The sequence below is a fragment of the Lampris incognitus genome, chromosome 7, assembly GCF_029633865.1.
Source record: "Lampris incognitus isolate fLamInc1 chromosome 7, fLamInc1.hap2, whole genome shotgun sequence".
NCBI lineage: Eukaryota > Metazoa > Chordata > Actinopteri > Lampriformes > Lampridae > Lampris > Lampris incognitus.
The window spans coordinates 33,544,781-33,565,151 of NC_079217.1; the positions used below are offsets into that span (position 1 = coordinate 33,544,781).

Below are 20,371 nucleotides of genomic sequence, written 5' to 3' on the forward strand. Positions count from 1 at the left end.
TTAAAACTACCATGCAAAGCGAAAGCCATATTTCAACAACATCCAGAAACACTGCCAGCTTCTCTGGGCCCCGAGCTCATCTGAGATGGACTGACGCAAAGTGTAAAAGTGTGCTGTGGTCTGACGAGTCCACATTTCAAATTGTTTTTGGAAATCATGGACGTTGTGTCCTCCGGGCTAAGGAGAAAAAGGACCATCCAGATTGTTATCATCGCAAAGTTCAAAAGCCAGCATCTGTGATGGTATGGGGGTGTGTTAGTGCCCATGGCATGGGTAACTTGCACATCTGTGAAGGCACCATTAATGCTGAAAGGTACATACAGGTTTTGGAGTAACATATGTCCGTGTAGACGTTTCGCCTCTCATCCAAGAGGCTTCCTCAGTTCGTGCCTTTCTGACTAGACCAAGCTAGTCTGACTGGCTGGTGATGAGACTCAGAATTTATCCTCTAGGAGTCATTGTCGGAGCTATTGATATGCTTGGCTCTTTGTGATCCGATGTTTACCAACGCCCGTCGCTAACAGAGCCATAGATATGAGTGGCTCTTTTGTGTACCAATGTTTGGCCGCGCCCGTCGTTATCGGAGGTAGTGATATATGTGGCTCTCCTGTGCTCCGATGTCCAGGTGGGCCCGTCGCCATCAGAGCTATTGATTTGCATTTGTTTGGTAGTGACAGTTGTTGGGGGTGTTAGTTTCGACTTCATTGTTCAGTGGTCATGAGAGTCGTTGGAGCCGTTAGTGACCTGCTGTTGTTCTTGGAGGCTAGGCTTCTTGAGTCTCCTGGGTAGAGATGAAAGGACGGCATTGTAAGTGGGAGATAGGTGGTGTCGCAGACCTCCTCCTCTGTTGAGGGATGGTTTTTCCAGTTTCACATAGATGGCTTCCTTCACCCCTCTTTTAAACCATCTATCTTCTCTGTCCAAAATGTGTATGTTGCTGTCCTCGAAGGAGTGTGTCTTCTCCTTTAGGTGTAGATAGACTGCTGAGTCTTGTCCTGAGGAGTTTGGCCTTCTGTGTTGGGCCATCCGTTTGTGTAGTGGTTGTTTGGTTTCTCCTATGTATCGGTCAGTGCAATCCTCATTGCATTGTACGGCATACACCAGATTGCTTTTCTGGGTGTGTGGTACACGGTCTTTGAGATGGACCAGTCTTTGTCGGAGTGTGTTGCTGGGTTTGAAGTATACCGGGATGCGGTGTTTGTTGAAAAGTCTCCTGAGTTTCTTGGAGACCCCAGAAACATACCGGATGACTGTGCTATTCTTTCCGTTCCTTTTCTCCTCGTTGCTCACCGGGTTGGTCTTTTTGGAACATGTTGCAGTTTTCACAAAGGTCCAACTGGGGTAGCCGCAGGTTTTTAAAGCTCCCCTCAGGTGTTTGTGTTCTTCCCGTTGGGCCTGAGTGCTGCTGGGCACATTGTCAGCTCTGTGTTGCAAAGTTCTGATGACGCTCAGTTTGTGTTCCAGCGGGTGGTGTGAGTCGAAAAGTAGATATTGGTCTGTATGTGTAGGTTTCCTGTAAACCCCAATGTGGAGGCTCCTGTCTTCCCCAATGTGAACGTCACAGTCCACGGCTGGACATCGGAGCACAGGAGAGCCACGCATATCAATAGCTCCGATAACGAAGGGCGCGGCCAAACATTGGTACACAAAAGAGCCTCTCATATCTATGGCTCTGTTAGCGACGGGCGTTGGTAAACATTGGATCACAAAGAGTCACGCATATCAATAGCTCTGACAATGACTCCTAGAGGATAAATACTGAGTCTCATCTCCAGCCAGTCAGACTAGCTTGGTCTAGTCAGAAAGGCACGAACTGAGGAAGCCTCTTGGATGAGAGGCAAAACGTCTTCGTGGATATATACCAAGTCCAGTTGCACTTGATTCAACTCCTTTGGATAACCATGACCTGGATGAATGAGAACATTCACAGACGAGTAACATATGCTGCCATCCAAGCGACGTCTTTTTCAGGGACGTCCCTGTTTATTTCAGCAAGACAATGTCAAGCCACATTCTGCACGTGTTACAACAGCGTGGCTTCATAGTAAGAGTGCGGGTACTAGACTGGCCTGCCTGCAGTCCAGACCTGTCTCCCATTGAAAATGTGTGGCGCATTATGAAGCGCAAAATACGACAACAGAGACCCCAGACTGTTGAGCAACTGAAGTCGTATATCAAGCAGGAATGGGAAAGAATTCCACCTACAAAGCTTCAACAATTTGTGTCGTCAGTTCCCAAATGCTTATTGAGTGTTGTTAAAAGGAAAGGTGATGTAACGCAGTGGTAAACATGCCCCTGTCCCAGCCTTTTTGGAACGTGTTGCAGGCATCAAATGCAAAATGAGTGAATATTTGCAAAGAACTAATAAAGTTTATGAGTTTGAACATTAAATATCTTGTCTTTGTAGTGTATTCAATTGAATATAGGTCGAGAAGGATTTGCAAATCATTGTATTCTGTTTTTATTCACGTTTTACACAACGTCCCAACTTCATTGGAATTGGGGTTTGTATATATGTGTGTATATGTGTGTGTGTGTGTGTGTGTGTGTATGTATATATATATATAAATAAATATAGCTTTGTTAAAAGAAACAACTGTTATATATGATTGGAATTTTCCAAAACAGCAGGCACATTGTCAGTCAGTTGAATTGAATTATACACTGCAATACATTTCCAATAAGTGATCAGATTGATAAACATGTTAGGTACATGCCGGGACAGTTTAAAATTAACTTTTTTTTTTCAACTAAAGAAGTACTAGGGGTGGTTCTATTGTGCATTATGCATCTTAATCCATTTATCAGGTAAATAATTACTCTTGAAGTTTCAGTGACATATCTTTTCCTCCACCTCAGTGAAATATTGCAACTCTCATTCTTCCTTAGCTGCCATGTAAATACTGCTTTCCTCTCTCTCAGCTGGAGAACCTTATGCTGGATAAGGATGGCCACATAAAGATAACAGACTTTGGCCTGTGTAAAGAGGGCATCACCGACGGCGCCACCATGAAAACGTTCTGTGGGACACCAGAGTACCTGGCACCAGAAGTAATTATTAATTATAAATATATTTTCAGAAGGTGTCTTCAACCAGCCGTATACATGTCATCATCTGGATGCTGCTTTGGATATGTTTTAACTCACAAACTAGCTGGATAAAGGTAGAGAACTGTCATGTATGTTGCCTGGTGCAGCCATTTTGGCATGAAGAAGAAATGCCTTTTAGTCATTTACTGTTTGTAGGTTGTCACAGTTGAGCCATTAGAAATGCCTACCTGTCTTTTACTCTGAATATTGGGTAAAGAAGTTATGATAAATGATGGTTTATTCTAAATGACAGTTGTCTGACAGCAGACTGCATTATCATAACTGTAGTACAAATTATTTTTTTCTTCCTTAAAAACATGAATTGACAACAATAATATATGTGGCTCAAAAATTTGAAGACGTATTTGGCTTATTGTTCTGCTGTCTCCTAAACAGAATCACACCTTGGTTTCACACCTTAATTTACCAGTTTACCAGTATGGGTCTGACAAGAACATACACATCGATGTAAAGATGATTTATTGTGTAGTTTCACCTGGCATTCTGTTACCTGTATTACAATAACCTCAAGGCAATGTGACATGGGGAGACAGGGTTCCCACTCTTTTTAGAGAATCAATTTCCAGGACTTTTCAAGGACATTTTCCAGGGCTATTGCTTGGATATACATGACAGCCGTTGTTCATAGAAGGTCATATTGTTCAGTCTTAACTATCAGTGGAAACATCAACAGTCTCTAAATGGACTGTAACTTAGAGCTGGTCACTGAACATACCGGCGAAACTTCAAGCACTGATGTGACATCTCAGCAGCTAAAAATATGGAAGAAAGTATGAGATTTCAGCTTACACAAATAATATGCCACCTCAGCAGAGAAAAATATAATTTTATAATCTAACGTTACAATTTTCCATGACCTAAATAATATTTTCAAGAAATTTTATCAATTTCATTATTTTCCAGGTATTTTCCATGTCCGGAAAACAAGTCTGTAAATTTCCAGGTTTTCCAGGTTGCGTGGGGACCCTGGTAGGCCACATCAGGACAAAGTGTACCAAAAGATTCATTTGAAGAATCAGTCTTACGTGAAAAGAATGGAATCGGTATGATTGAAAAGTCAAAGGTAAACAGGTGGTGATTGGGAAATGGTCTGCATGGTGTAAAAGCTGAAACTGAAGTTCAAAACAAAAGCAGTTTGTGTTGGAGGGGGAAGAGAGAGACACACAATAGAGAAGCCAGCCTATACAGAACACCACCTCCACAGTGCAGCCGATCAACAAGCTTGCACATGTGCCAGTGAACCATCTGTGATCAAGGAAACGCAGAAGGCAGAACATACAAGCAGGCACCAGACAAGGCCATCACATCAGGCTTGAGTACTTTTTTAGACAGCCAACAGTTTCATTTTGTACCATAGCCAAAGGATGTGGTGGTACAGGAAGATAACTGTCTGTGGCCATTTAGAAAATCTGTGCCCCTACATTTTGCCGTCACTCTTGTTCTTGTTGATTGAGAGTATTGGTGCTACTAAATGAATTGAAATCCCTTCAGCCCGATGGTACTTGAATAATTGTTTGTTTCCCCTATCAAAGCCATAAGTAGGTGGGTGGTGCACTAATTGTGAATGCCCATCCACTAATTCTGAATGCCCACCCACTAATTCTACCCCATTTTTAGTGAAGAGGGAAAACACGTGCAACAAAGGTTCGTTTTGCTATGCCTTGGAATAGCTACAGAATAATCTGTAGCTCTCAGATTATTATTTAATCCACAAAATATGACTTTGTCTCATAATAAATCCATGCAGGAGAGGTACATGTTCGTTGACTCACTGTCTGGTATTTTGGTGTTGACTGGACCGTGGTGGATAATGGTCTTTATAATACAGTGACTGCAACATGTCATGTTTCAAATTCAGAAGTGGTTTTCCCAAAGGATTGGATCACATTCCCACAGTTTAAAGTTGAAAAGTGACTCATCGCTGGATGAGACTACTCATATTTTCATACTGAGTGTTTTTTTTTTTCAAAAAACTTTTTTTTTAACCCTCATCTGTCTCGGTCCTGTCAGGTGCTGGAGGACAATGACTATGGCCGGGCGGTGGACTGGTGGGGCCTTGGCGTCGTCATGTATGAGATGATGTGTGGCCGACTGCCTTTCTACAACCAGGACCACGAGCGCCTCTTTGAGCTCATCCTCATGGAGGAGATCCGCTTCCCCAAGAACCTGGCCCCCGAGGCCAAGGCCCTGCTGGCAGGCCTGCTTAAGAAAGACCCTAAGCAGAGGTGTGTGTGTTTATTTTTATCCCTGAGGCTGTTCAGACCTGATATTTTGCCTCCAGATATATCCAGATTGTGTAAAGATCTAGGTGAGATGGATTACACTTCACACCTGGTATTAGAATGCGTATCGAATGGCCACTTGTGATCGGATCTTGGCTCCTTGCTCAGTATGCAAATAACCATGTGCATCACTTCTGTTTATGTCATATACCAGGGCCTGCGCTCAAACTCAGAACAATACATACCGTCATGGTCTGACATCAGTCTCTAAGATGTTGTTATTATCATCATCGTTCTGACATAGGGATAGATCGTCACTGCCATCCTGTCCCACTCCCACAAGATTACTCCCATTCCTTGCGTGACAAATTAGAAATTCACCCATCTTGTGCTGGCCCTACTGAAGTTACAAAACTGGTTCTTGTCCCCCAATTATTAACACTATTATTATTATTATTATTATTATTATTATTTGATAGGGGGTTATTTGATAGGGGGTAGACAAGGGTAGTTACACAATGCAATGATTCTCATTTGACATTTTGGCCATCCCTTCCCTCATTTATCCCGCTTGATTTTGTAGTTTTTTTTTTTTTTTTTTTTTTGCTGTCTGTAATCTATATATATGACACAAACTGCTGGTGGTGGACAGAACCAAAGCAAAAAAAGGAAGGAAATAGAAACAATTGAGAATGGCCAGAACTTTGTTCTGTGTAAAAAAAAAACAAAAAAAAAACCTGGTGTATTCATAGGAAAATATAAATTCATTTTCATGGTTCTTGTCCTATCCACTCTTTTTTTCCATCTCGTGCCACTCATGGGATTCATAATGAAATTGACTCACATCCCACAGGAATCCTGAGGTCACATGACCAGGTACATCCGCTGATGACCAGGCAGTCTGTCAATGCTCACTGGTACACATTTGCATTCAGACTGCACTACAAATATGGATGTATGTGTCCCAGGCCACCTTCTAATGTGTCTTGAATGTCCAGATCTTTAGTTGTCTTTTGGATGCATTGCTTGCATTCAGAACTGCATTTAGAGCATCTAACTTGTGAACACAATTTAATGCCAGGTCTGATGGTACCCATGTTGGTAAGCACACACAGGCAGGCAGGTGAGTGAAAATTGGGGGAACTGGATAAGATGACACCCTAAAAGGAGCCGGAAATAATCAATACAGAATTCTGTCAAAATGGGTTTCTCCCCCAGGCAGTACTGTCCATTGCAATATTGTGTTTAATTGAAACTGCCTCATGTTTTTGTTGAATCTAAAATGTTGTCATTTTTCATCTTGATGTTATTAAAGCATAATTCTATTGTACTGGTTGGCATGGCAGCTTGGTGGTTAGCACTGTTGCCCAGTGGCAAGGGCATCCTGGGTTTTATTCCAGCCCATCTGTGAGGAGTTTGCATGTTCTCCCTGTGCTTGTGTGGGTTTCTTCTTGTTAGTCAAGTCAAATCAAGTCAATTTTATTTGTATAGCCCAATATTACAAATTAGAAATTTGCCTCAAGGGGCTTTACAGCAACACAACATCCTGTCCTTAGACCCTCGCATCGGGTAAGGAACAACTCCCTAAAAAATGCCCTTTAACAGGGAGAAAAAATAGGAAGAAAACTCAGGGAGAACAACAGAGGAGGGATCTCTTCTCCCAAGATGGACAACGTGCAATGGATGTTGTGTTTACACAATTAACAGAATACAACATTGAAAGAGGATAACAGAATTGTAATGGAATTATAAAATTTATGAATAATATGATGAGCAGGATGCCAAGCAGTGTCCAGACGCCACCGGAACAGCCCAGGACCCAAGCCACGTGACCAGCATCAACATGTAAAAAAAAAAAAAAAAATAGTCACACATCTTAGTGAGTGAAGGATATAACACTGAAACAGGATAACAAAATTATATGGATTTATAAAATATATAAAAAGAAAATGTGATGAGGGGGATGCCAAGCAGTGTCCAGGTGGTGACTGCTGTCACCACGGAGACCTAGGAGGAGGACCGACTGCACGTGCACACAAGGGAGACTCACATGACACCATTCACACAAAAAGAGAAAGGAGAAGACATCATTCAGAGAGAGAAAATATATGTGAGAGAAGAGAACATTTTGCAATAATTATTGGTCATGATCAATTAAGTCATCAATTCGTCATAATCTATACACTGTGATCTTGTCAGCAACAGTGCTTGGTAAATTCATTGAGACAAACCGACCCACCGTGCAGTACAGGTTGTGAAGCATTCAACTTAAAGGCAACTAATTGTAGGCTAAGGCAAAAAGTGTTAGGGTTTGTGGAAGACCCCAAGCACATGACACCAAGCAGAGATAGAGTTTGCCGAAACTGGCGTACTTTATTATCAGTTCATATAAAGGTCCAAAGGGACAACATACACGGCAACAAAAAGAGTCCGGCAATTCGCTTTGCGGGTAGTCACCAACAAACAGAGAAAGTACGGGAAAACTCACGGGTAATCCAAATTGCGGATGCAGCAGGATGATTCCGCAGGGAAAAAAACTCCACAGAGAAAATGGCAAATCCACAGGTTGAGATAAACTCGGAGAGAATACACAGGGAGGGAAGCATAACCACTTCAACGAAGATGTTACGGCACGAACTGGCAACGGGCTCCGGGAGACCAGCAAACATAAGCCCAGCCCTGACGACTAAGCCCAGCCCTGACGAGCTGATTGGCTGCAGGCGCGGGATGGGCGAGCCGCAACAAAAAGACAAGTTTAAAATTTGGATTTAAAGGACTCAACAAACTGATTGTCTGATGGCAGCAGGCAAGTTATTCCACAAGAACGGGGCCCGATAGGAAAAGGCCCTGCCACCAGCTGACTTGTTTTTAACTTTGGGTACACACAGGAGCCCTGTATTCTGAGAGCGGAGAGCTCAAGATGCAATGTACTGTTTAAGGAGATCAGACAGGTAAGATGGGACAAGCCCATTTAGGATTTTATAAGTCTGCAGAAGTCAAGTCTGATCTAACATGGATAAGAAGCCAGTGAAGGGAGGCAAGAATTGGTGTAATATGATCAAATTTCCTAGATTTGGTTAGGATTCTAGCGGCAGCATTCTGAACCATCTGAAGACTTTTAGTACTAGAATGTGGCAGATCTGAGAACAGAACATTACAGTAATCAAGTCTGGATGAAACAAATGCATGTATTAGAGTTTCTGTGTCAGCCATGGACAGAAAAGACCGAAAGAGCTATGTTAGCTATGTTACATAAGTGAAAAAAGGCCGTCATGGTGATTTCTTTAATGCGCTTATCAAAGGAAAGCCTGGGATCAAACGTAACACCAAGATTTTTGGCTGCCACATTTTGTGAAACCACAGAGTTGTCAATTGTTATCATTACCTGATCAAATTGGTGTCTGTGTCTAGCAGGGCCAATGACCAGCATCTCGGTTTTATCCGAATTTAAAAACAGAAAGTTTAGTGACATCCAATTTTTCACAGCAGCCAAGCAGGCCTCTAAATGTGTAATTTCAGTATGATCCTCAGCCCTTATAGGCACATACAGCTGAGTATCATCAGCATAGCAATGGAAATGTATTCCATAACTGCGTATAATTTGGCCAAGAGGTGAAATATAAAGAGAGAAAAGTAGAGGGCCAAGAACTGAGCCCTGAGGTACACCATATTTAACGTCAAAGAATGTTGATGTAATATTACTATAGCAGACAGAATGTGTTCTTTCAGATAAGTAGGGCTTAAGCCAAGAGAGAGCTAAGACAGAGAAACCAAATTTACAATTTAATCTGTCTAATAGTATGCAGTGATCAATGGCGTCAAAGGCTGCACTGAGGTCCAGTTAGTAGAAGCACAGAAGTGGAATTAGAGTCCATAGCTAGTAAAAGATCATTCACCACTCTGGTCGGAGCAGTTTCAGTGGAGTGACAGGCCTTGAAAGCTGATTGAAAATGTTCATATAGATGGTTTTCTTCTATATAGGTCAAAAGTTGTTGATGCACAACTCTCTCTAGTATTTTGGAAGAATGGAAGATTAGAGACTTTTCGATAGTTATTAAGAGACCCTGGATCGAGGTGCAGTTTTTTTTAAGTAGAGGTTTACCACAGCTGTCTTAAAACTGCTGGGAACAATGCCAATAGTAAGTGATGAATTAACAATGTCTACCATTGTGGGTCCCAGAAAAGGCCAGAGGTCTTCAAAAAGTCTTGCTGGTAAGGTGTCAAGTGGGCAAGTAGTTGGTTTAGAAGCTGAAACGAACTTAGTCAAAGTATCAAGAGAGATAGTCTCGAAAGTTGTAATAACAGGGACTATCAGTGACTCATTGTATAGATGTGAATTTGGTAAGACAGGATCTGCAGGAGTAGCTGGAATTGGAGAACTAATTGTTAGGTGAATTAGATTCTCTCAATTGTCCATAGGTGTGAATGATGTGTAACATGACTGTGTGTGTGGGCCCTGTGATGGACAGGTGACCTTGTCCAGGCTGTCTCCCTGCCACCTGCTTGTTGCTTCCAATTAAAAATACTTAGGTCCTGCTGTTTTTCAGGCTGGGAGGTGGGGCAGAAGATGCCAAAGAAGTGATGACCCACAAGTTTTTCACATCCATCAACTGGCAGGATGTAACTGAGAAAAAGGTGAGAGAACCAATGGGTTAAGGGCCAGAGATAGATAGTGACTAAGATAATAATTTTTTTTTACAAGTTTAGGAGTACACTTACTGTTGATTTACTTCCTCTCTACAGCTTATTCCCCCCTTCAAGCCCCAAGTGACATCAGAGACAGATACGCGTTACTTTGATGATGAGTTCACTGCACAAACCATTACCGTTACACCTCCAGACAAGTGTAAGTATATCAGTTTTAGTGAGCCATGGTATTTTACATTGGTGCTATACATTTTGTACTGTAACTGTTTTTTGTTAGTATGTTGCCATGTAACTAGGGGTATCTCCATATGCTTCCCCTGTCTGCGTTTTGAACTTCCTGGATGTTCTTCTGTTTTTCCCTCTTTTGTCTAATCCAGACGACAGCATAGATGCAGAGGACTCAGACCAGCGAACACACTTTCCACAGTTCTCCTATTCCGCCAGCATACGGGAATAAGCGTTGAAACACTTGAATCAGTAGGCAGGCTAACACACGTTCACCCCCACTACCACCACCACCACCACCCTGACACACAAACACATAAATACATAACCCTCATTTGTGCTGCTGAGGTATTGGAATGATGCAAAGAAAAACTGGCACAAAACACATTTTCAATCAGCCTTTTTACACAATATGCACCAATGCAATCAGTTGGAAGACAAGGACATGGAGCATGAAGATAAAACAAACCATTGGTGATGGACCTCAGCAGGTTTGCTTGGAGTAACTGGTGGCTCTGCCTCTGCATGTCTCAACAGGAACGGCTTCAGCCTTGTCTACAAGACCTCAGCCGCACTACACTGTGCACCACGTCAAAGCCTTGGCACTTCACCATAACCAGGTTATGCCAGCAAAAGTACCACCTAGGCACCAGCTGAACCCATGTCACACATACACACACACACACACACACACAAATCCATGCATAGACGGCATATGTACAAACCGACTTGATAAAATTTTTGAAAAGTATAATCAAATTTAGGGAAAGTGGAATAGATTTGGGGTAAAAAAATGTTTTGTTTTTTTTTTTTTTTCATTGACTGCAACGGTTTTAAATATAAAGCCATATTTTTGCCTTTTTTTTAAAAACAATTTTTTTAAATTATTTTTAACAAGTGCTCTTTCTGAAATTTGCTGTTACAAATCAAGTGTGGTGACTGTTCCTACAGGGCGGGAGGGGTGGGGGAGGGTGTCAGGATGGTATTGCGGGGTTGGGTAATGAGAAAGTGGTGCAAACCTCAAAGAGGGTTGCCATTTCTGTGTTTGCACTGTGTATGCATACATGTGAATGAATGTATGAGTGTGTGCGTTAAGAGTGCAAGGGAATCGTGTGAACAACCATGAGAATCCCCACCATCAATTCATGTCTGTCTATTAGCGATGTGTGGTTCAGGGCTTTTTAATACCTGCACCCACTCGACCTGTTATGAGAGCCAATCCGCACCGCCCGGCCCGCTAAAATATGCGTTAATCACCACCCACACCCGACCCGACCTGAAAAACCTCCAAATTTAATCTAGGCTACAGCAAAGTCAGCAGTGTTGCACTATTTCGCTTTCGGGCTATTTGCCCAGCATAATACACTGATTGCAAGGCATAGTCTATTGTATCCCAGCCTAATTGTGTCTGGGTCTTGGCTACTAAATAAAGACTTTTTTTTTTTGGTGGTGTAAACAAAAGCTACAGATACCATTTAGGGAAAAAAACTCATAGGTAAAGCCTAAACACATGCATTGACCAACACCACACTCGCAAATTGATGCTAAGACTGTGCGTGTGTTTGAGAGACAGTGACAGAGAGAGGGGAGAGAAGGTGGACTAATAATGCACAGCCTAGCTTATAGCACACAATGTTTCTGTAAATTATTTATAACTTGCTCGGAGCGCTGCTTTGTCACTTTTTGACTCGCCCGCCTGAACCCGTGATATTTTCCAGTAAGCATACCCGAATACACCAGGTCAACCCACACATCACTACTGTCTGTACATCTTTTTGAACTCTCGACTTCTGCCTGAAGAGCCGAAAAAACCGCAAGGACGCTACACAGCGCTGTTAGTGTCCTTTGTAAAGGGAAAGAAGAGAGAGAGGGAGATGGGGTTTGGCTGTGACCTATTGCCATAGTGTGATTAATGGTGAAGAAAGATTGTTGTCCCCAAGTCAAAGCCCCCCTCCCCTCGGCTGGGGAGACCAATTCAGATGACTAAAGCCACTCACTATGCTTGGTCCAATTAGCTGTCACTCCCTAGTTAAATCAGGAAAAGGTTGTCAATTATATGTTTAATCTTTTTTTTTTAGTTTGGTATCAATGTATGGACTGTCATTTTAAACATATTTCAATGTTCCTTAAATGTTCAATCATTTTTTTTTATTATTATTAAGGCCAAACTTGGACCGAGTCAACGTTTCAGATAATTCCACCTTTGATATTTAGGGTCTTTGTCCTGTGTTTCATCTAAGGCTGCTTGGAGCACTTGCATTTGCAAAGTCCTGCCTGTTGACCAGGGACACTGATAACCAACTGTGTACATTACACAGCACACAGTTGAAAAATCTTTATGAAGCAAACATTGTATGCCAAATTGTGGGATGAGTTGCTCTTTGAGTTTCCATCAGGAAACTTTCTTTTTTTTTTCTCCTTTGTTTGAAAACATGTTTTGTTTAAGTATATTATATATTTTAAAAACATTTTTGCTTTCTTTATGATTTAATTCATTTTCACAGGATTCCATAGGATTGCCAATTGTGTTGGCATTTCTTGGCACTTGTGTTATATGAGATGTAAGTCTTGGTTTGGTTCAGCAGTTGAGTGCAGACCAGTATTTTAGCTCCAACTTACAAATTGATTATTAATTCATTGTTCACTCATAGTTTAATTTAAATGGGGAATTTTGTTGGCACAGAAGGCTGGAATGCAAAGTGTTTTTGTAGCATTAGTTCAAGTGTGGGTCACGAGGTTTGTCGTATGTCATCCCCGCTCCCTTCCATTTTCAGTGCCCCCCCCAATGTATAGGCTTATACACAATAAAGCACAAACCACATTTAAAATCACAATGGGCTATAGTTGAACAAATTTCTCCCTTTGTCAAGAGAGAAAATATATTCCAGGAACTTAATCAATTCAATTTACAAAAGAAACTTGCCTCGACCTCAGTGGCACCAACCTTTATGCTTGCAGAATTAAATTGAATATAAACATCAATGATCACTACATTGCTTAGACCGACTGCAGACCTCTCATTTGGCCTACAATTGTTCCTGCTTTCTCACCCATACTTCTGATGTCATGCTCCTCCACTGCATTTCTCTTAAATTTCACCTCCATAGGAGATTATACCCTTGTCCTTGTGTATGCAAATCTCCTTGAGATCTAACAAGTATCAAACTGCGTCTTTTACTTCTGTTCCTTTAAGGTCAACATGATGTGCTTTGGAGTGGCCAAATGTGAATAATAACACGACAGATTCATCCGCACTTGAAGGACAATGGTGTGTGATAGTGTGTGATAGTAAGGGGGTTTGTGAGAGCCAGAATAATGAAATTGTGCATTTCAAATTTAGTTATGCCGTTTCAAGGGATAATGAACTGATCCAAATCAACAGTTATAAGATTTAGTGTAGTCCTTTAATTTAATTTTACTAAGAACTGCACCGTGCATCTTTGAGAAAGCTGGCTGATGTTGATCTCTGGAATACCACTCATGTCACATTAGTAACAATATTTAGGTATGTATGTGTGTGAGAGGGATTAAGAGTGTAAACAAGCATTGAGGACACAGAGCAACAAGTTTTGAGGCCACTCTCTTATTATATTTGGGTGCTAGGACCCTTTGGCCTCAGTTCCTCTAGATTGTAATCTCATTATAGCTTTTACCTAAAAAAAAAAAAGATAAATAAATAAAACTTTAGCACTTCTCACTGGCTCAGGCATAACCAACATAGCCTGGTGTCCATCTTTGGAAACGGCAGGACCGGATTTCAGAACTACTTCACTGATGGGACTCGTTTTGCCTTTATTATTCTGATGGCCACATGGTGGGTGCATCACACCTTTTATTAATGATGGCTGTGAGACCATGCACTGCACCTTGCTGGTGGCCAAGCTTTTAGTAGTGCTTAATGCTGACCATTCAAGCAAACACCCCAGGCCTTGTAGGCATAAACGGACACAATAGAAAACTTGGCACTATTATGTAAATACCAAAATGCTTGATGTGAATGCAGCACTAGCAGAGAGCGGAACCCTCAACCTCTGTAAAATTTGACCTTCAACTTTATCTCTATTACCATGCTTTTTGTGTCTCTGAATGTGATCAACAATCACGAATGTCAAACTTAATGATAACGTAACGATTTTTTGTCCTCATTGCTATTGTTGGAAGTTCCAAAGGCAATGAGAAAAAACAATGTTGAAGGGGAGGACATTGTCCTGGTAGACAGTTTCAGACCCCCTTTACAGGATTTCACAATGTAACAGGTGATACCTGCTACAAAATGGTAGCTCATAATATTTACAGCTATGAAGTGCCAGTAAAGGTTTTTACTCAAACTTTGATGTGTCTTTTTTATTCAACATTTCATATCATACTATTACATGAATTAAAGCAGAACTGCAGTGTTTTCCCTGTAAACAGACAAGGATTTGCTGACATTATTTGGTCATGGTACGGGTACCCTCATTGTTCAATAGCCCTACTAGTGGCCAAAAACTGCAACTCATATTTAAGGTCTCTGTCAAGGTTAGAACCTAAACACCAAATGTACTATAGCAAATTCGGGGAGGGGGGGGGATGCAGCTGGGACCCGAATCCAGGTCTCCCGCACCACGGGCGACTACGTTAACCAGTCGACTAAAGGGTCCAACCCGTTAGCCAAGGGCTAGTGAGTATATTTATCCGTGCATGTTTCAGTACACGTATGAGCCAAAACATTACGACCCCTCACAGGTGAACTGAATAACGTTGATTATCCCCAAACAAGGGCACATGCCAAGGTCTGGATAGATAGATGGTAAGCAAAAAAAATCAGTTTTTGTAGTCAACGTGTTGGATGCAGGTCAAATGGGTAGGAGTAAAGACGTGAGCGACTTTGACAAGGGCCAAATTGTTATGGCCAGACGACTGGGTCAGAGCATCTCTTAACGGCTAAGCTTATGGGGTGCTCCCGGTCGCTAGTGGTGAGTACCTATGGACAGTGGTCAGAGCAGGGACAAACCACAAACCGGCGACAGGGTGTTGGGCCGCCAAGGTTCATTGTTGCGCGAGGGCAATAAAGACCCGTATCATCTGACTCGACAGAAGGTCTACTGTGGCACAAGTCATTGAAAAATGTTAATGTTAGTTAGGGGAAGAATGTGTCACAACGCAGTGCATCACACTCTGCGTATGGGGCATCTGCGCACATTTCCAAGCCATCTCAATCTTGCCTCTTGCTTTGTCTCCAAACTGTCCAACCTGAGCTGTCCCTCTAATGTACTCGTTCCTAATCCTGTCCTTCTTGGTCACCGCCAACAAACATCTTAGCATCTTCAACCCTGCCAACTCCAGCTCCGCCTCCTGTCTTTTCATCAGCGCCACTGTCTCCAAACCATACAACATACAGCTGGTGTCACTGCCATCTTGTAAATCTTCCCTTTCACTCTTGCTGGTACCCTTCTGTCGCAAATCAGTCCTGACACTCTTCTCCACCCCACCTGCACTCTTTTCTTCACCTCGCTTCCGCACTCTCCATTACTTTGAACAGTTGACCCCAAGAATTTAAACTCATCCACCTTTGCCACCTCTACTTGCATCCTCACCATCCCGCTGTCCTCCCTTTTGGTCACGCATATGTATTCCATCTTGTTCCTACTTGACTTTAATTCCTCTTCTCTCCTATGCATACCTCCACCTCTCCAGGCTCTCCTCAACCTGCTTCCTACTCTCACTACAGATCACAATGTAATCCGTGAACATCATAGTCCACGGAGACTCCTGCCTGATCTGTCCATCACCATTGCAAACAAGAAAGGGCTCAGAGCTGATTCTAGATGTAATCCCACCTCCATCTTCAACACATCCATCATTCTTACTGCACACCTCACCATTGTCCCACTGCCCTCATACATATCCTGCACCACTCTTACATACTTCTCTGCCACTTCTGACTTCCTCATGCAATACCACACTTCTCTTGGCAACCTGTCATATGCTTTCTGTAAATCCACAAAGACAAAATCTAACTCCTTCAAACCATCTCTATACTTCATCAACATTCTCAAAGTAAACATCACATCTGTAGTGCCCTTTCTTTGCATGAAACAATAGTACTGCTCCCTAATTATCACCTCTCCTCTAAACCCAGCTTCCACTACTCTTTCCCATATCTTCATGCTGTGGCTGATCAACCTTATACCTCTGTAATTACTACAGCTCTGCATATCATCCTTATTCTTGAAACTCGATACCAGTATACTTATTCTCTACTCAGGCATCCTCTCACTTTCCAATATTGTGTTAAACAATCTAGTTAAAAGCTCCCACTGCCATTTCTCCTAAACACCTCCATGCCTCTCAGCTACGTCATCTGGATCAACTGCCTTTCCAATTCAATTCAATTCAATTTTATTTGTATAGCCCAATATCACAAATTACAAATTTGCCTCAGTGGGCTTAACAGCAACACACCATCCTGTCCTTAGACCCTCTCATCAGATAAGGAAAAACTCCCTAAAAAAAACCATTTAACAGGGAGAAAAAATAGGAAGAAACCTCAGGGAGAGTAACAGAGGAGGGATCTCTCTCCCGAGACGGACAGTGTGCAATGGATGTTGTGTTCACGCAATTTACATAATACAACATTGAAAGAGGATAACAGAATTATAATGGACATAAAATTTATGAATAACATGATGCACAGGATGCCAAGCAGTGTCCAGATGCTAACGGAACAGTCCAGTACCCAAGCCACACGATCAGCATTGTCATGTGAAAAAAAAAAACTTGTGTGAGGAGATGAAAGGCAGGCAGCATCCAAATGGCGACCACCATCACCACGGAGACCTGGGAGGAGAACTGACTGCACTTGCATGCAAGAGAGACTCACATGACACCATTCAAACACAGAAAAAGAGAAAGGAGAAGACATCATTCAGAGAGAGAGAAGACATGTTAGAGAAGAGAAGTTTCCACTCTTCATCCTCTTCATAGCTGTCCTCACTTGCTTGTCCACAGCAGTTCCTGGTTCACTATCCCTACATCATTCTCTTATCATTTTCTTCATTCATCAGCCCCTCAAAGTACTCCTTCCTTCTTCTCAACACATTATCCTCATCTGTCAGCACATTTCCATCTCTATCCTTCATCACTATAACCTGCTGCACATTCTTCCCAGCTTGGTCCCTCTGTTAGCCAAATGGTACAAGCCCTTTTCTCCTAGTGTCCAACCTCTCATACAACTCACCATGTGGCTTTTTCTTTGCCTTCGCCACCTCTCTCTTCACTTTACGCCACATCTCCGTGTACTCCTGTCTACTTTCTTCATCTCTTACTATCCCACTTCTTCTTTGCCAACCTCTTCCTCTGTATACTTTGCTGTACTTCCTCATTCCACCACCAAGTCTCCTTTTCTTCCTTCCGCTGTGCAGATGACACCCCAAGTACCTTCCTAGCTGTCTCCCTCTCTATTTCTGCAGTGATTGCTCAACCATCCGGTGCACTACCAACCAGTGCCTGTCTTAACTCCTCCCTGAACTCCACACAACAATCTTCAACCATTTGAGCCTTGGCTCTGCCTTCACTCTCTTCTTCTTCTTGATCTCCAAAGTCATCCTAAAGACCACCATCTGATGCTGCCTAGCTACGTTCTCCCCTGTCACCACTTTGCAGTCACTAATCCCTTTCAGATCATGCCTCCTGCATAAGATATAGTCCACCTGTGTGCACCTTCTTCCACCCTGTGTTCCTCCCTCTTCCTGAAATATGTATTCACCACAGCCATTTCCATCATTTTCACAAAATGCACCACCATCTGTCCTTCCACATTTCTTTCCTTGACACCATACCTACCCATCACCTCCTCATCATCTCTGCTCCCTTCAGCACCATACCCCTTGAAGTCCTCCTTCGGTATACTCATCACCACTTCTTCCAACTCACTCCAGAATTCTTTCTCTTCCATCTCACACCTAACTTTCGGGGGAATGTGCACTAATAATTCATCATTACACCTTCGATTTCCGGCCTCATACTCACCACTCCGTCTGACATGCTCTTTACCTACAACACATGCTGGACATACTCTTCCCTCAGAATTACCCCTGCCCCATTTTTCTTCCCATCTGCACCATGGTAGAAGAGTTTGAACCCACCTGCGATGCTCCTGGCCTTACTCCCCTTCTACCTGATCTCTTGCATACTCAGTATATCTACCTTCCTTCTCTCCAGCATATCAGCCAGCTCTCTCCCTTTACCAGCCATAGCGCCAACATGCAAAGTTCTGACACTGACTTCCACACGCCTACTCTTCTGCCTGTCATGCTGCCTCAGGACATGCCTTCCCCTTCTCCCTCGCCCAACAATAGCATAGTTTCCACGGGCACCCTGCTAACCAACAGTACCGGTGGCGGTCATTGGTAACCCGAGCCTAAACCGATCCGGTGTGGAAATCAGATTTATGATCCGCGTATTTGATTTGGCAAAGTTTTTACACCAGATACCCTTCCTGACGCAACCCTGCCCATTTATCTGGGCTTGGGACCAGCGCTAAGAATGCATTGGTTGTGCATCCTCAGTGGGTGGGTTCTTAAAACCTCTATACTGAACCCTAATTTTTAAGGCTCCAGAATTTAAATTTTAGACATTGTTTACCCCAAAACTGATTGCATGGATGGATTTCCGAAAGGACTGGACACAGGCTGAGGGGGTCCGTGTGCCCCCTAAACCTGACCTTCTTAAGTCACTGCTATTAACTTTTCATTTCTCACCACAGAGTTGAAGGACTTAGTGGTTAGCACATTCATGTCATCACGTCAATAACACCTTGCCGTTACTTTTTTTTGTCTTTTTACATATTAAAGGGGTCTTTAATTAATCATAGTCTATAACAGGGATGTGCAACTTTGATGATAGAGAAGGCCAATTTTTTTTTTATAGTTTCCCCCTTTTTTCCCCAATTGTCAATTATACATGGCCAATTACCCAAATCTTCTGATCTCTGCACTATTTTGTTACATAACAGCATGTGACATTTTTTTCTTATCATGGATTATAGATCTACACACATAAATGCTCATTATAATAGGCTACAAATCTGAGATAACGCCCGAGAAAGCGCTGTGAAACAGAAGTGCAGAAACAGCACACTAGCTCCGAAAATTTAAGATGTATAATTATAAGATTTATATTTAGTTATAATTTCTTTATTGTCATTTCTCAGTACTCGCATACATTGAAATGAAATTTGTCCTCCGTATTTAACACTTCCTATACACTAGGAGCAGTGGGCGGGACCAATTGTTTGAGCTAGCGGTGTGTAAAAACGAGGCATACTCCAAGTTAACAGTTAATGGGCTTTAGTGTCGAACTGTATGTATCAACAATACAGAGGTGAACTGATGCACGCAGGAGACTGCGTCCCTTACGTAACATTAACTACAGTTAACATCCACTGGGTGGTGATATAATACCACCCGTAACATCTCCCTTTCCTTTAAGTAAACAAAACACTTCTTGAAATACCAACTTGTGAACTTCCCCCAAGACATGGTTATATCTAGAACTCAAAAACAATTCAACAGCTTGTCTAAACACTGAACCTTAGAACCAGTCCATGTGAGCTTATAGGTTCAGTCTGTTGGGAGGCCATATCTGACAGCCATATCGAGAGAGAGCAGGGGAATGGGGTGACGATGGGACAGCAGAGGTGTCCAAAGTCTGTGGTGGGCCCGGAGCCCGTGGACTGCTGTAGAGCCTGCTGGGAGAGGGTCGAGGAGAGAACGTGCATGCCCTCTCACCCTCCGTCATTTCACTCTGTGGCTGAGACCCACTGCATTCAGATGAAGGCCCCTCTGCACCAGTCCTGTGGTTTTGTGATGGTCTTGGTGTGACCAGTGTACTTTTTCATTGCGTTGTGTAGGAAAGACAGGACAACTTCTCTCATGCATGGGATCTGTATTCTGTTGCATATAAACAAAACAGGACAGGTTTCAGCAGGAAACTTCAGATCAGCTCCTACTGTATCCTCTTTCTACATGTCCAAAGCGGGAAAGAGACAGAGGTCAGGGGGAACATACGTTTTGGGCTACTAACAGGAAATGGCATCCAACAGGGAGGGCTACTAACAGGAAATGGGGTCACAACAGGGAGGGGCTACTATAAGCGTTTCCTGATGATATAATAAAACAACAATG

At 42.6% G+C, this 20,371-nt stretch overlaps 1 protein-coding gene across 1 annotated transcript in view; it reads left to right on the forward strand.

Annotated features, from left to right (window-relative positions):
* akt2 (v-akt murine thymoma viral oncogene homolog 2) overlaps positions 1-10,599 on the forward strand; it is a 30,592-nt gene extending 19,993 nt beyond the window's left edge. Inside the window, exons 9-13 of the mRNA XM_056282989.1 lie at positions 2,923-3,051; positions 5,122-5,336; positions 9,881-9,968; positions 10,077-10,179; positions 10,358-10,599. Of these exons, the coding sequence (XP_056138964.1) occupies positions 2,923-3,051; positions 5,122-5,336; positions 9,881-9,968; positions 10,077-10,179; positions 10,358-10,437 (615 nt within the window). The 3' untranslated portion in view covers positions 10,438-10,599. The remainder of the gene's footprint in view (positions 1-2,922; positions 3,052-5,121; positions 5,337-9,880; positions 9,969-10,076; positions 10,180-10,357) is intronic.
* The last annotated feature ends 9,772 nt before the right edge of the window (positions 10,600-20,371 follow it).